This window comes from Oncorhynchus nerka, linkage group LG11 (genome assembly GCF_034236695.1).
Source record: "Oncorhynchus nerka isolate Pitt River linkage group LG11, Oner_Uvic_2.0, whole genome shotgun sequence".
Lineage (NCBI taxonomy): Eukaryota > Metazoa > Chordata > Actinopteri > Salmoniformes > Salmonidae > Oncorhynchus > Oncorhynchus nerka.
Genome location: NC_088406.1, coordinates 21,745,101 through 21,762,455, shown reverse-complemented (window position 1 = coordinate 21,762,455; position 17,355 = coordinate 21,745,101). Strand labels below are relative to the sequence as shown.

Genomic DNA, 17,355 nt, shown 5'->3' with positions numbered 1-17,355 from the left:
AACCGGACATGCGAGTGCGCAAATTGATTTAGTCCCCAAATTGATTTTGTCCCCACACACCAAACGCATACACGACACGCATGTTGAAATATCAAAATAAACTCTGAACCAATTATATAAATTTGGAGACAGGTCAAAAAGCATTAAACGTTTATGGTAATTTAGCTAGCTTGCTGTTGCTAGCTAATTCGTCCTGGGATATAAACAGTGAGTTGTTATTTTACCTGAAAGGTCCTCTACTCCGACAATTAATCCACACATAAAACGGTCAACCGAATCATTTCTAGTCATCTCTCCTCCTTCCAGGCCTTTTCTTCTTTGGACTTTATATGGCGATTGGCAACTAACCTTCATAATAAGGTGCATTACCACAATCAACCTAAATTCATCTTTCAATCACCCACGTGGGTATAACCAATGAGGAGATGGCACGTGGGTATATGCATCTAAAAGCCAATGAGGAGATGGGAGAGGCAGGACCTGCATCGCGTTCTGCGTCACAAATAAAAGCAACTTTATTTTAGCGCCTGGCAACTGACACGCTCATTGGCGCTTGCGAGCGGTGTGGGTGCAATGATTGAATAACGTGTACATTCACTTTGCAAAACTCGCGCACGTGACCGACCGGTGTGGTCAGCATGTAACACCATGCCCAAATCGGACGCATCACGTGCTATAGCTTTGCTAAATAAATGTACACATACATGTTATTTAATCATTGCACCTACACTGCTCACGCGCGTTGCCATGCACCAACATAGAAGATGCTTCTATTTGTGCCGCAGAACATTCTGCCTCTCCCAACTCCTCATTGGTTTTTAGAAACATATACCCACGTGCCATCTTCTCATTGTTTTCAGGAGCATAAACCCACGTGGGTGATTGAAAGATGAACTGAGGTCAATTGTGGTAATGCACCTTATTATTAAAGTTAGTTGCCGATCGCCATACAAAATCCAAAGAAGAAAAAGCAGCCTGGGAAGAGAGATGCCTAGAAACTATTTGGTTAACCGTTTTATGTATGGATTAATTGTTGAAGTAGAGGACCTTGTGCATTTCAGGTAAAATAACTCAATGTTTATATCCCAGGACAAATTAGCTAACAACAAGCTAGCTAAATAGGACAAATTAGCTAGCAAATGTTTAATGCTTTTCGACTTGTCCACAAATTAATATGGTTCAGAGTTTGATTTGATATTTCAACCTGCGTGTCATGATCACGTTTGGTGTGGGGGGACAAAATCAATTTGCGCACATCAGGTTTGGGCATGGTGTAAGTCTGAGGCAGCAAAGAGGTGTAATTTTCCATAAAGCATGCGAGAGGTTGTGGCTCACTCACTGTTGGAACAATTTAGAGAACACTTTAGCTGCATGTGTCAGATCTATTTAAACCACTTAAAACCAGTCCGCTAACGTTCTTCACTAACATAGAAAGAAGAACATTGAGGTGGAAGCTCAAGGCTATAAAGACACTACATCATGGACTCTTATTTCACAGGACCCAATTTTTTTCTTTCAGCAACTGATGCTTAACACTCAGAACAGATGCGATGCAAAGAGTTGACAAAGATGCCATGCAAAATGGTGGAACCAGGAGTGTCAGTCAGCAAGCGTTGAATCTCGAGTAGAAGTCTCTCATAATGTTATGCTAATAACTACTATCATACTAGTATTATTACTAAGAAATGTCATATTGGTAGTTCATTTAATGAGTGTCTCTTAAACCTTCAATAGCAAAGTCTTTAAATGGTTGTTGGACAGCACAATATTGTATGGGCTGCTCTAGTCTACTGGTTCCCAACCATTTTTGCTTACTATACCCCCCTATGGTCTCAGGAATCTTCTCAAGTACCCCCTGTGGACAGGCCTAGTACCCCTTGTTGGGACCCACTACTCTAGTATCGCACCAAAAAAAGAGGCTACTGTGAGGGAGGGAATAAATAGCACGGCTGAATCCGTTTCCACCAAAACGTGGAAATTACAGTTGTTCCCTTTAATTCCAACCCCAAAATCACAGCGTCATCATCATTCCCAGAGAGGCTAGTAGCTACCTAGCTGTTGCGAAGGCATCCTCCACCGGGCATCTGGGCAGCAGTCGACACAGACAGTCCTGTCACTGTGTGGCGATTAACCCTGGCCAGGAAAGGGCGAGATGGGTAGGCTTGCTGTTGGTCCACTGATACGATAATATATGGAAACATCAACAATGTTATTGATTCATCTTCACAACGCTATTGACACGTTGCCATTTGGCTTGCTCGTAGTAGACACCAGCAAGCTCCGTGATATTACACATTGTAGCTAACTAAACTAATAGCAGTTTAGGCCTATCGCATAATATATTGCAACGTATCTAAACAGAACGTGCAATTCACTGGTTTTGCAATAAAAGTTGTGGGCTAAAATATGCCGTCAATGTAAGAAACGGGGGAAATCAGTGCTATTGTTGTTCGAACGAACAGACAAAAAATAAACGTAGCCAGCTATCAAATCTGTAGCCGTACTATTATGGATACACTAACAGCGACAGCAGTGCTATCAATTTAACGTGGCTCTATGAATGATGTTAATGTCAGTTAGAGCTAGTTACATTGTAGTCTAGTCATAAGCAGTGTGGGGTTCTGAATGATCCTACCAAACTGCCTCGCGGTTCAGAGTCAGGGCAATGATAACTTGCTACTTCGGTCGAAAGCTGTCAAAACCCAGACGTTCCTGTCGAGACGTCCTGTTGTTCTTTTTGGGTGGATGTTGAAATGACGGGAACACTTCAATTGAGTTTATGAATTCATAGCTGTCCTCTTTGGTTACAATTTCATTACCAGGTTGAAATTCTCCGGATTAGAAGGCGTAAGAACAGCATATTTTCCTTAGCGGACGAGATGTTGAAAACGTCACACCCGCTACAATTGTCAACCCGGGAGGGGGATTCTTAAAGGAAACGTGTCCACAGATTTACGATTCCTCTTGCAGTTGTCTAGTTATTTCGCTTCGTGCCTGAAGTAGCCCTAATTAGAGTTGAGTTGACAGTCATCAACTCTGTGCAGTCCCTGTACAAATCTGATGACATGTGAGCTGAACGAATGCCCTGGTCCCATATTGGACCAGTGCAGTACAATAGTGCAGCTATTTTTACACACATGACCAGCCTGGTCTCATAGACTAGCCATAACATAGTAAATGTAAATCCGGGATACTCAGTGCCATATAGACCCTTCCTCTGTTTGCAAACATTGTCGCACAAGAGCGATGTGTTCAAGTTGGTGGCGTCTATTTACATGTTGCTTATAAGTGCATTTCACACTACTTTTGGTTTATAATTGGATTTTAAAGGCTTGTATAAATGTCTTAACATGTTTGTCATCATGGCAAATCAACTGCATTATACTTTTGAAAAAAACACTTAAACTTCAACCAGTAAAATGTCTCTTTGTAGCAAAAGCTAGCCAGGCTATATCGAGTGTTAGAATTCTAGCTAACAACTGTTGTATCCAAAATAGTTATTTTGCAAAGACCACAACCAAATATAATCTTAGCGACTGTTCAAGCAAGAATCAAAACATAATTGTAAGAGTATGAGAACCCCAAAAAGTTGTTTTGTTTAGAAGAAATAAAAATGTAAATCTAGGCTATGATAAATGGGCGCAGATGGCAATGGCTTTCTTACTGCAGTCAAGAGTCTCGCACATCTGTCACGTATGGCAAAAGGGTCTATACTAAATGGGGTGTTCAGATGTACACACAGAATAATATGAAGTTATCTGAGACTAGGTTGTAGCCCAGCAAGCAACAGGTCACACAATCTACTGTATGTACCTATATGTACCAGACCAATGTTTCCACTGTACTCAATTTGCTGCGGGGGTGCGCCACAGCAAAATCATTGCCACTACGCAACCAAAAGAATATGGAACATGGACAAATATTTCTGCTGAGGCGCATTGAAGATGCTAGAACATTCAACATGTACTTTTCCTCTGCAAACAAAACAAGTCATTAATAGAAAAATCAAACAACCCCATGGTATAATAGTTTATCCATTTAACTAGTCGGCTTGTTGTTGTATTCTATGCTAGATAAATATTCCTCTATTGGAACATTCATGTTATAAGTGCCATGGGGAGGCAAACATGCATTCTGACAAGCAGTCAATGCACAACAATTCTTGCAATTGCAAAAACAGCCGTTTTAATGGCTTTTGTTAAAAGGAGAGGAATCCCAGCTTTCTATTCCTGCTTTATTTATTTATCAACTCCTAAATATGAGCGAACCGAGCCTTTTTAAACCCAGGTGTAACGAAACGGATCGGAGGACCAATATGCGGCGTGGTAAGTGTCCATGGTTCTTTTTAATACGTTAAGGTACACATGAACAACTGACTACAAAAAACAAGAAATGTGAAAACTCAAAACAGTCCTATCTGGTGCAAACACAGAGACAGGAACAATCACCCACCAACACACAGTGAAACCCAGGCTACCTAAGTATGATTCTCAATCAGAGACAACTAATGACACCTGCCTCTGATTGAGAACCATACTAGGCCGAAACATAGAAATACCCCAAAACATAGAAAAACAAACATAGACTGCCCACCCAACTCACGCCCTGACCATACTAAATAAACACAAAACAAAGGAAATAAAGGTCAGAACGTGACACCAGGGTTTTTAGCAGAAGAATGGTTAAGCATGAGGGGAGAGTGGGGCTAAATAGAACACTGATCAATTGTAGGGTGACTTGGGGTACAATGCCTCTCTACCTTTAAATCATTTCTTTGGAATGACTTAAATTGTGATGAGACCAATATTTTCTGTTGAGCAAGAGTATTAGAAACCAGGGAAAGTGTTGGGGGGGGGGAATTGTTACATGAAGTGGTTTCTGTGAGAAGTACAGGCAGGGGACTTTTTAGCCCAGGTGGCGAGTTACCCTAACAGCTAGGCCTACATTACATTCAGTGTTTATGCAGGTTTTTTTGGTCATAAAATTCATCAATATGATAATAACTAGTTAAAATATCACATTTGAGATCTGGCTAATGATTTTGAGTTGAGGCTCAAGAGTGGCACAGCGGTCTAAGGCTCTGCATCTTAATGCAAGAGCCGTCATTACAGTCCCTGGATTGAATCCAGGCTTTATTACATCTGGCTGTGAATGGGAGTCCCGTAGGACGGTGCACAATTGGCCCAGCGTCGTCTGGGTTTGGCCGGGTAGGCCATCATTTGTAAAGAACAAATTATTTTTAACTGACTTGTCTAGTTAAATAAAGGTTCAATTAAAAAAAAAAAAAATCCCAATAGGGTAAATGGAGATAGGCTGAAGCATGGGGTTGCCAATTTATTTGCACTTTGCTGCATCAGTTGGGCTAAAGGTGATAATGTTTATTGCTAATAGCATACCTGATATTATGGACCATGCATTGGCCATATACTCTACATGGCCCAATAGGTTAAGATATTTTTTACAAATAATTTAACCAATGTGTTATTGGGTTAATTTCTGGAGGTGGAAATTCTATTTTAGATGGTGTCAGCATACTTATTTCATTTCGGAGTAGAATGTCCTCTTAAAAAGTCACCTGAACTGAGCTCCTCAGTCCTATAATTTTTATGTAGAAGGACTATCTTAACAATTACCCAAACATAACAGACATATGTCTAGGGGTGTCTAGCCATCCAATCAACAGAGGGCCCGGCTAGGCATAACCACTAAAAACAAATAAACTCTAGTCCAGGGCTTAAATGACGGAAAGGGTTCTCTGCTCTAGTGGTGTAGGAGCTGCTGTCAGTTACAGTCCTAACAACTAGGGTGTCAGCTGGCAGGAAACTAGGGGGAACACCTGACTGCTTACCTAGTAGGGCACCCGGGACACCTGCATGTCTGGTGACAGGGGAGCTAAGGACAGGGGCACCATGGCCTGACTAATAACCAAGGGCAGGACACTGGCAAGTAAAGGCTGGCAGACAGGTCCTACTACATGGTCCAACAGGTCTCCAACAACTGACTCAGAGGCTGTTGGGGCTACCAGCAGGGAATCTGTACTAGGGGCAGACTTGTCAGAGTCTCTAGGGCTGACACAGTCTGAGACTCAAAGGGTGGAGTGCTCTGGGCTCCATTGGCAGGAGCTGGCTTGATCCCTAGAGCAGGGCCAGGTAGTAGCTCTACGGCGGACAGCCTAAAGGGCTCAGGCTCTGACGGAGACTCCCCAACCGGATCAGGCAGCGACCTCCAGACCAAGGGAAACTGAGTCTTAGGGTCAGGAGCTAGATCTGAGCTGATAATCGGGCTGAGCCGAGGTTTCATAGCAGGGACAGACATGTTCTCCAGAGAAGGCAGCAGAGCTCCCCAGGCAGGGTGTGACTGTGGACCCTGGGCTAAAGCTGCAAAGGGTTCTCAACAACTGTCAGGATGGGGCTCCCCGACTGAGCCAGGGTGGATCTCACAGGCAGGGACTAACAGGTTGCAGGTGAGATGACTGAAAGTCCCAGAAGTCAGGGTCGAGCTCATGCCTCTCAGGAGGCGTCGCTGAAGGTCTCCGATGAGGAGCAGGCGGAGGCTCCCCTATAGAAACAGAGAAAACCTTGCTGGCAAGGAATGGATGGGACCTCAGGGCAGCGGCTAAAGCGGCCCCTGTGGAGGAAGCAGTGGTGGGCTCCCACTCAAGACCAGGTGGGGGCTCCCCAACGGAGCCAGTGTCTGGAAGCCAGGGCCAAGTGGAGGGCACGTAGCTGGAGACTACCTGGGCTCCTCATCAGGAGCAGGTGGGGGCTTGTCGTTGGCTTCTGGCGAAGCCCCCCTAACTGAAACAGGGATGACTCTCAGTCTAAAGCCAGGTGGTGGCCCCTGGGCTGCAGCTGGTAGGAGAGATACTGAGACGAGCTGAGGATCCCTGGGCTGTGGCTGGTGGCAACCAGGGAGATGCTGGCTGATGATCTACATCAACGGTGGTCTGTGGGCCTGTGGCTACAACACGATGGTTCTCTGTTGCAGAATCTGGAAGACAGGGCCAGGTTGTACCTTTAGGTCCAGCTGGGCTGCCCGGGTAGCAGGCAGTGGGTCTAAGATGATGGAAACAGGATGGGCCCTCATGGATGGAGAACACTGCTCCTCATGCCTGGCAGACAGTGAGTCTGACTTAACAGGGTTAGGCTGAGCTCCTATAGCAGGAACAGACAGGAGGCTGGAGCACGGGGTAGGCTCAGCCCCATAGTCAGTGGCATACAGGAACCTGAGGGAAGAATGAGTTAGCTTTGTTGGGATCAGCAGTAACCCTGGGGAAGGTGGCAGACTGGGCCCCATCTTCAGTAGCTGGTCTAGGCTCCAGGACAGGGTAGGCAGAGCCCCTGTGGCTGGAGCAGCTAAAGAGTCCACCTCGTTGACTAACTTGCGGGTGGCAACTCTGGAACAGTGGCTGGCTGCAGACTACTGTTGACTGATGGGTCCTTCGTGGTGGCAGATTGAAACACCTTGTCAGGAACAGGCTGGATACCCATGCTGAGGGCGAACTGAAAACCAATGGCAGGGACAGGTAGACACACCCTGGCACCATCAAGGGGCTGATACTCTACACTGGGAGTGTCTAGGAGCTGACAGGTAGGTATTTCTCTTAGCTGGACCACTGGTGGAAGAGTAGCCTCCTGACAGGTGGAGTGAGCGCTGGGACTGAGAGAACTCATAGCTGCTGGAGGAGGCTCTTGGTAGCCACACTATAGGCTTGGAGTCACTGATGACATGGCAGTAGTGACTCAACACATGCTGGAGACCACATTGGGGGGGGGGGGGGGGGGGGTCAGGCCACTCACTGTCGTCATACTGTCCATCACAAGCCGTATCTTCTTCGTTGAGTGATGGCTTTGTATGTTCAACCAGCTCTGACGCGGGCCGTAGGGGTGTCAGCTGAACTTTATCTGCTGGAAGGATACCTCGGCATGAGGGCTCTGTAGGGGCTGGCTTAGTGGGAGAGACTAGCTATAGACTGGGATGTGAGCTGTGGCAGCACGGAGAGGAGGGTCTCGGCTACCTGTACCATCTCTTCTTGTTTCTCACGTAGCTGAGTGGGCCTGACCTGCATAGCTTGCTGGGACTGCCACAGCTGGCCTCTATCTTGCTCAATGTACTTTCTCACTAGCTCGTGCTGTGCAGGTAGCTCCCTGTGTTCACAGGGACTGTTGTAGAGCATGGACAGACCTGTATGTTGCTCCTTACTCTGCTTACTGTGGCTCATCCTTCTGCTCTCGTGGGTCAGATGAGGGTTTAGGATGGCACTGTACTCTCTGAAAGTCTCCCACTCATCTAGAGTTGTGTCCCTTCTGGCCTGGCTGGAGAGGAAGGGACTGGGTGGAGTGAGGGGTGTCATCTTGGCAGCTCCCTCCATGCGAGGCTGAAGGTCATCTTGTCCATACTGTCCTGTGCTCGTATAACTTGGATAAGGTGAGGATTGGTGCCTTGGATGATCAGACCAGGTCCAGGCTTCACCGGTAACTCGCTGCATCTTGATCCTAGAGTAAACACCTTTATCCGGCTCGAACAGAACACAATGTTAGTGAGGACATGGTGGACTGTATATTCTTTAGGTTAGGTCTTACTTTATGTGTTCGCTCCCGTGTGCTGGTAAGGGCACAGATGACAGACAGATCATTACTACAGTATGACAGTATGTAGTATGGATGGGCTAGGGCACTTCGTGGTCTGGCAACTTGCTTCAACCAGTGTGTGACTGTGTGGTCTGCAAGTAAAGAGATAAATAAAGATACAATAGTAAATTACAGACTACTATCTCCAATTCACATCTCTTATAAACAACATAATATGACTATGATGATTTAATGCTATACAGGACCATACAGTGCAATACAATTTGACTGTGACTGCACTAATTTGAGATCAATGGGGTGCCGCAGTACGTGTACTGCAAAGCATAGCACCATCATATTCAGTACAGAGCTACAACTGCACAATGAACTTGAATTCCTAGAAACAGTGAAATACAATACCCATATAATGATGTGCCATACACGTATACAATTACAGGGTATATAAACAACGCACTGGGGGACATTATTCTTTACAAATACAGGGTTAAACGTATGAAATGATGACAACTAAAACAGTGCCAATCAGCTCACAATAGCTAAGTGGCTCGCAGTATAAACTACGAATTAGCATAACCATAAATCTGACATTATCGCCACAGAGTGCATCTTCAGACATAAACCGCTGAAAGATATGAAATGTGTACTTACATATCAACAAGGACGCACACTGGCCTTGGCTAACACAATGAAGCCTAACTGGTGGGAAAACACAAGGATAGCTGGAACTCTCGTCTCTCGAGCTGATCTTCTCTGAGCTGGTGATCGCCCAGCATGCTCTGCGCCACTTCGCCGGTGGGCGGAGGTACAGCTCTGATATGAAGAACTAACGTTACTCATATGATTAACCAATTGGATATGACAAAATTGGGGAGAAGAAAGGGGGGGACATATAATAAATTAACCAGTGGTGTAAATTAGTTAAGTAAAAAACTTAAAAGTACTACTACTACTACTTTACGATTTATATTTTTTACAACTTTTACTTCACTACATTCCTAAAGAAAATTATGCACTTTTTACTCCAAACGTTTTCCCTGACGCCCAAAAGTACTCATTACATTTTGAATGCTTAGCAGGACAGGAAAATTGTCTAATTCACACACTTATGAAGAGAAATTCTCTGGTCATCCCTACTGCCTTTGATCTGGCAGACTCGCTAAACACATGCTTCATTTGTAAATGATGTCTAAGTGTTGGAGCGTGCCCCTGGCTATAAGTACTTTTTAAATTTTTTATTATGGTGCCATCTGGTTTGCTTAATTTGAAATTACTTAATTTGATACTTAAGTATATTTTAGCAATTACATTTACTTTTGATACTTAAGTACATTTAAACCAAATACTTTTAGACTCAAGTAGGATTTTACTGGGCAACTTTCACTTGAGCCATTTTCTATTAAGGTATCTTTCAAGTATGACAATTGGGTACTTTTTCCACAGTACTATGACCTGACCTATCCAAGCGGTTGGTTTTATAGAGAGGTCTACAGTACTATGACCTGACCTATCAAAGTGGTTGGTTTCTATAGAGAGGTCTACAGTACTATGAGCTGACCTATCCAAGCGGTTGGTTTCTATAGAGAGGTCTACAGTACTATGACCTGACCTATCCAAGTGGTTGGTTTCTATAGATTGCATTGTGTCCATGACCTTATGGGGTAGAGCATCATTCTTATTAGGTTTTGATGAGGTTTTGAAACTGTGCCAGTGTGCCTGTAACTATAATGAACAAAAATATAAACGCAAAATGCAACAATTTCAATGATTTTACTGCGTTACAGTTCATATAAGGAAATCAGTCAATTGAATACAGGCCCTTAACTATGGATTTCACATGACTTGGCAGGGGCGCAGCCATTTTATTTGTTATTTATTTTATTTGACCTTTATTTAACTAGGCAAGTCAGTTAAGAACAAATTCTTTATTACAATGACGGCCAAACCCTAACCCAGACGACGCTGGGCCAATTGTGCGCCGCCCTATGGGTGTGCCAGGGAGGGCATAGGCCCACCCACTGGGGAGCTGGGCCCAGCAAATCAGTATTAGTTTTTCCCCACAAAGGGGCTTTATTACAGACAGAAATACTCCTCAGTTTCATCAGCTGTCCGGGTGGCTGGTCTCAGATGGAGAAGCCGGATGTGGAGGTCCTGGACTGGCGTGGTTACACATGGTCTGCGGTTTTGAGGCTGGTTGGACATACTGCCAAATTTTCTAAAATGACATTGGAGGCAGCTTATGGTTGTCACGGGAGTCATAAGAAGTGGACAAAAGTGCAGCGTGGTAAGCGTACATATTCCTTTTAGTTATAGAAAATGTAGCCAAGGAAACAACCGTGAAGCTTAACTTCGGCAATAATGCCTCTAATAAAGTTAACTTCCCACAAATAACAAAGGGGAAAAGGCTGCCTAAGTCTGATTCCCAATCAGAGACAACGATAGACAGCTGTCCCTGATTGCGAACCATACCCGGCCAAAACATAGAACTAAAGAACATAGAATACAGAACATAGAATGCCCACCCAAATCACACCCTAACCAAACCAAATTAGAGACATAAAAAGGCTATCTCAGGTCAGGGCATGACAATAGTAGAGAAATGAACCTGCAATTCTCTGACAACAGCTCTGGTGGACATTCCTGCAGTCAGCATGCCAATTGAGATATCTGTGGCATTATGTTGTGTGACAAAACTGCACATTTAAGAGTGGCCTTTTATTGTCCCCAGCACAAGGTGCACCTGTGTAATGATCATGCTGTTTAATCAGCTTCTTGAAATGCCACACCTGTCAGGTGGATGGATTGTCTTGGCAAAGGAGAAATGCTCACTAATAGGGATGTAAACACATTTTTGCATAACATTTAAGAGAAATAAGCTTTTTGTGCATATGGAATATTTCTGGGATCTTTTATTTCAGCGAATTTAAAAATCGGATCAACACTTTATATGTTGCGTTTATATTTTTGTTCAGTGTAAGTTATATGAAGAATGTAGCATATGGGTGACCTGCATGGTTTTAAACTGGAGGTTGAAGAAAATAAATAAAGATAAATCCACTAGTGAACACTGACTGTACTCCTTAAATATACTAGGCACTTTTTTTCATCACTACCAACAAATTAAGAAATAGCACTCAGTCATTCTGTGTTTTCAACATTTGGCCAAATATTACATTTAGCAAAAAGTGTATTTATCCAAATGTAACTAAATCTGCTGAATACAGAATCAATCTGCTTTATTATTATAGTTATGATTCATTGAGAGCTCAATACGTCACCATACGTTAATTATTCATAGAATTCATCATTTGATTCAGATATTAACTGAGGATTGCTTTACAGTACTTCCAAGTTGAAAGGCTGAACTAGCTATTGTCACCTCCACTGTGGCAGGCAAATTGGTAGGAAAATATGAGCTTATAATTTATCTCAAAAGGCAGTTCAATGACTAGTGCTCCAAATGTAAATTCTGCAACTATATATTTAGTTGTATACTGTGTTCATTGTCTGTATGTGTATTCTGTTTATTGTGGCAGCACCATTGTCAAGACCCGGTTACAAACTCGGGTCTCCGGTGTGAGAAACAGTCACTTAGCAAACTGAGCCACTAATAGTCGGCAGAACCCAGAAGATGAGGCAGACACAGCAGTACTTGAGACGGTGTTTTAATAAAGAAAAAAGGAACATTCTTCAGGCAAAAATATAAATCCACAACGTCAAAAGTAATTCCAAGAGAAAAAGGTAATCCTCCAAGTCAAAAGGTAAATCCACAAGGTGGTAGGTACAGCAGGAAAAAGCCTCAAAAGAGAATTTTTAAAAAATAAAACAGAAAAAAAAATAGAGTACCACAAGAGAGTCCAACTGGCACAACAAATGTTCACAGCATCGCTTAGGCTGGGTGCTACCATTCAAACACAGAGCAAAGAACTGAGGAAAACTAAGAGTTTAAATATATTCAAGGGAAATGAGGCACAGGTGCAAATAATAACTGGAAACAAGGGAAAACAAAATGGTCAAAAAGCACAATGGGGGCATCTAGTGGCCAAAACCGGAACAATCCTGGCCAAATCCTGACCAAATCCTGACAACCATTCCACAGAGTCAAATTCCTGAACATGCAAATGTATTTAGCAAATAAAGGTGATTCTGATCTATACTCTCTCTTGTCTTTGAAATCCGGTCCTCTAAAAAAATATCTGACTTTCAAAAGCCATGAATCAGTTTTCTGCCACATCTAAGATTTAATGTCCTTTTAGAGCAGAGCTCTTCTCAAAATTGCATTTGCTCTATACATGTCGGTGCAATTGGCATGCAAAATCAAATCAGTTTTCAGCTGAGCTGACTAAGTCAGGAGACCTAAACACTTGCTACAGGCCAGACACATTGTGAAGCTATAACTAGACGAGGCACACTATTCTAGCCAGAGACAGTTAATGACAGTGTAATAAATGACACATTTTCTGTAACAATAAACAAGATTTTCACAAAACATTTTGAGGTGCTCCCTCCTAATGTGAAGGCTTTTCACTACAGCTGTATCTGACCAAGTCACTCTGTGCTCTTGTGTATGTCAGTTTATGTGAGGGTCACCTTCATGAACTGTTATTCGAAGAGCTTTTCCCATTTCTTGTCTGCCCAAATCGAGAGATATGAATCAGAGACTCAAATGATCTATTAGCATTAGCAACATGGTAGTTGCGGATAATTGCAGACTAACAGTTCCTATTTTCTTATTAAAACATGCTGTTTCAGAGGTCAACAAGTTTAGATTTTGTAGTGGAAAACTTGCAGGCCAATTGGCCCTTTAAAGTCAGCCATTATACTTGTTTAACAAACTTAGCTGAGGTCAATGACCAACAATCAAAAACAACACAGTGTTGACAGATGTGATTCCCCCTAATATGTAATGGCACTGAACCTAAAAACACAATTTATGTTTAAATACACTCCCTCAGGGTAGTCCTCCATCACAACAAGAAACAGTTATCCACAAGTTGATTTAACCAAATTGAGTGAAGAAAAGCTATCAGTACCAAGTTTCATATCCAATACTTGTTTGCTTCTTCCAATTGGAAATGAATTGGTTGTGAAAGAAAGATAGAGAAATGCTCTCAGATAGACATTGAGAGGGTGTGGTGGAGTGGCTGAGTAACACTGAGTGCTACAGAGAGAGAGAGAGAGAAAGACAGAGGAGGACAGAGTAAGAAGGATACTGTTGTGCCCTTTTGACAACACCATGCCCGACCAAAACCTTTGGATATTTTCTTTTCACATTGACTTTTCTAGAATGGTTCTGTTCCTCAGCAGAGAGAGAGAGAGAGAGAGAGAGAGAGAGAGAGAGAGAGAGAGAGAGAGAGAAACAATGACTCCTATGACAATGGTAACATCTGCTTGAGGTCACTAGCTGCACCCCTATTGGGATACACTTTAAATTAGGCTAGACCATCTCTACACTACTTTACCTGATCCTATCTGTTGGAGACAAATCCAAACTTTGTAATTAACTTCCTTGAACCGAGGCTGAAGAAACAGCCTTTTCCTAATTTCATACTCATGTCTTTTTAGCGCTCTTTGTGCAAGACCAGAAAAACTATATAATTTCTTCCTCCCGGTTCTCTCACTCGAAATACTGTCATTTCTCGCATCCCAAGAGCCAGACAAATTGGAGAATTTTGGGGGGGATCTTTAGGGACCCCAGACAAATTCAGCGACCTATCATGTTAGTGTTTGGAATTACTTTCTGTGATGATAATGAAATTGTCATTTTCAGCCTATTGCAAGTTTAATTATAGCCTATTTCCCATGAATTAAAGGTGAAATGTAATTGGACAGGTGGCTGGTGTCTGGTTCCACTTGCAGCTGGATGGTCTCATCTAGCCGGAGAATGCCCATGCACCCCTGAAATGGGACTCCAGGGTTTGATAATAATGAAGCTTCTCATTTTCGTCCTTCTTTATTTTAATTCATCTAGCTACTCCCCTCCTGTGTGATGTACACATGCCACTGGGAGAAAGTGTTTTGCTTTTTCCAAACTTCCTCTCGGTTTGTGTCTGTGGCAAAAGTGAGTTTACTCTAAGACCACACAAGTTGAGGCTAAAGTAAGTTCAACAAGTGGGCACACAACTTGAATGCTAGAGCCAAGGTAAACGTGGTCCACCAGGGTTCGAAACTTGGGTATCCTGTGTGCCACAAGATTATGTTATCCCTCTGAGCTAAACCACATACAGAACTCCATGACAGTCTGAGCCAATCCCTTTGAAGTCTGACTCAATGTAAACCCACACGAGTGCAAAGCACCAAAAAAGTAGGTTGTGTGTTGGGGGAGCGCTCGGGGTGACACACTCAGAAATATCTATTCATTTCTACTTCAAAGCAAATGAAACCTTGACAGAGGTTTACCTTCAAGGGACTGCGGGGACTATCGGTGGGAGTTATTCATATGAAAAAAATATACATTATTTGATCAATTAGGATTAAGACACAATTTCACAAGCAGCTATTCATTTCCTGAAACAGGAAAGGGCCTTCCCCAATTTGTTGCCACAAAGTTGGAAACACAGAATCGTCTAGAATGTCATTGTATGCTGTTACGTTAAGATTTCCCTTCACTGGAACTAAGGGGCCTAGCCAAAACCATGAAAAACAGCCCCAGACCATTATTCCTCCTCCACCAAAATTTACAGATGGCACTATGCATCTAGGCAGGTAGCGTTCTCCTGGCATCCGCCAAATCCTAGACGTTTCCACTTCACAGTAACAGCACTTACAGTTGACCGGGAAGCTCTAGCAGGGCAGAAATGTGACGAAAGGTGGCATCCTATGACGGTGCCACGTTGAATGTCACTGAGCTCTTCAGTAAGGCCATTCTACTGCCAATGTTTGTTTATGGAGATTGCATGGCTGTGTGCTCGGTTTTATACACATGTCAGTAACGGGTGTGACTGAAACAGCCAAATCCACAAATTTAAAGGGGTGTTCACATACTTTTGTATATATAGTGTAAATATATCACAAGTATGTGATGTATTGTTGTCTCTACCTTCTTGCCCTTTGTGCTGTTTTCTGTGCCCAATTAGTGTTTGTACCGCTACCATGCTGTGTTGTCATGTGTTGCTGCCTTGCTATGTTGTTGTCTTTGGTCTCTCTTTATGTAATGTTGTCTCTCTTGTTGTGATGTGTGTTTTGTCCTATATTTATATTTTTTATCCCAGGTCCCGTAGGAGGCATTTTGCCTTTTGGTAGGCCTTAATTGTAAATAAGAATGTGTTCTTTAACCTTTATTTAACTAGGCAAGTCAGTTAAGAACACATTCTTATTTACAATGTTGGCCTAGGAACAGTGGGTGAAACTGCCTTGTTCAGGGGCAGAATGACAGATTTTTGTCAGATTGGGGATTCGATCTAAGAACCTTTCAGTTACTGGCCCAACGCCCTAACCACTAGGCTAACTGCCACCCCTTAACTTCTTAACTGACTTGCCTAGGTAAATAAAGGTTAAATAAAATTCAAATTAAAAGACTGCAGGCATTAATGTTTCAAGAAAGGAGTGTATATATTTGGCCTGGCGAAGCGGTTTTATGCGCTGACTGAATGGAAGCTGATAATTGTGAGTTTTTTTACTCTGCTGGTCTCCGGACTCAAAATGTGGTCTCGAGACCGAGACTGATCTGGTGTAAGTCCAGGTAGTTAACGTTCCAGTGTCAACAACCTGAAATCCCTGGTTATGAGCTGACTGAACTGAGCACCCTCTGAAACAAACAAGCTAATTATGAAACGCCACAAGTCAGTTGACCCTATAATGAACCAAATTACTCAGAGAACAACACAACCCTGCTTGTAATTAACTGATTGGGAAACAGCAGCTAGCGCTCCATGCGCATTCTGACTTTCACAGCAGATCTTACTGGTGGGATGCTGTGACATACTGTACATTCTTCAGGGGTTAATTTGCTGCTCCACAGAAGGCTATTCCTTCCTATACACCCACCTCCACTTCTACCCTCTCCTCCTCTCACCTCCATTCCTCTGCACACAATCACACACTGCACATTAGCCATTGCTTACACAAGCTGTGTGTGTGTGTGTATGTGTGTGTGTGTGTGTGTGTGTGTGTGTGTGTGTGTGTGTGTGCACGCGCCTACTACTTTATGTGTGGGAGCATGTTTTTGGTTATTGCTAGGATGCATTGTCATCCTGTATATATTTCATTTGAATGGACTCTAGGTTAGCAGTACCATTTATAATGGCAGTTCCGAAATCTTTTGATGTCCACTCTCTCTGCCTCCCCATCTGCCTCTCTCCCCATTCTGACCTCCCTTCCTCCCCAATTCTGACCTCCTCCATCCATCCCCCATTCTGACCTACCCATCTCCCCCATTAAGACCTCCCACTCTTATCTCTGTGACCCCTCACTTGATAATTGGATAACAAGTGGGCAATACATGACATCCCTATTAGTGCCTTAGATAGTGTAGTATAATCACAGCGTCATTATCAATAGCGTGACCATGCACAAAGTTAGGGTCATTTTTAAATGTCATAATAGGTCATGGTTAAAGGACCAGCGCAGTCAAAAAAGTGATATTCCTGTGTTTCACAGTGTACATATTTCCACACTATAAGGTTGGAATATTACTGTGAAATTGTGATAATGCACTTTTAATGTCAGGAAGCAGGTGCAGTCAGTGTTTAATAAGAACACCCAGAGTGGCTACAGGAACAAGTGTAGCATCTGAACATAACACAGAAACAATACTGCCTGATGGGTA

At 43.1% G+C, this 17,355-nt stretch overlaps 1 protein-coding gene across 6 annotated transcripts in view; it reads right to left on the bottom strand.

The window, feature by feature from the left end:
- slc36a4 (solute carrier family 36 member 4) overlaps nt 1-2,896 on the bottom strand; it is a 261,014-nt gene extending 258,118 nt beyond the window's left edge. For 5 of the 6 annotated variants that reach the window (XM_065024294.1, XM_065024299.1, XM_065024296.1 and 2 more), the window contains exons 1-2: nt 2,636-2,896; nt 2,052-2,176 (exon numbers count right to left, since the gene is read on the bottom strand). In XM_065024294.1, coding sequence (XP_064880366.1) covers nt 2,052-2,070 — 19 coding nt within the window. In that variant the 5' untranslated portion in view covers nt 2,071-2,176; nt 2,636-2,896. The remainder of the gene's footprint in view (nt 1-2,051; nt 2,177-2,635) is intronic. The other variant, XM_065024295.1, reaches the window with a different exon arrangement.
- Nucleotides 2,897-17,355: the final 14,459 nt, after the last annotated feature.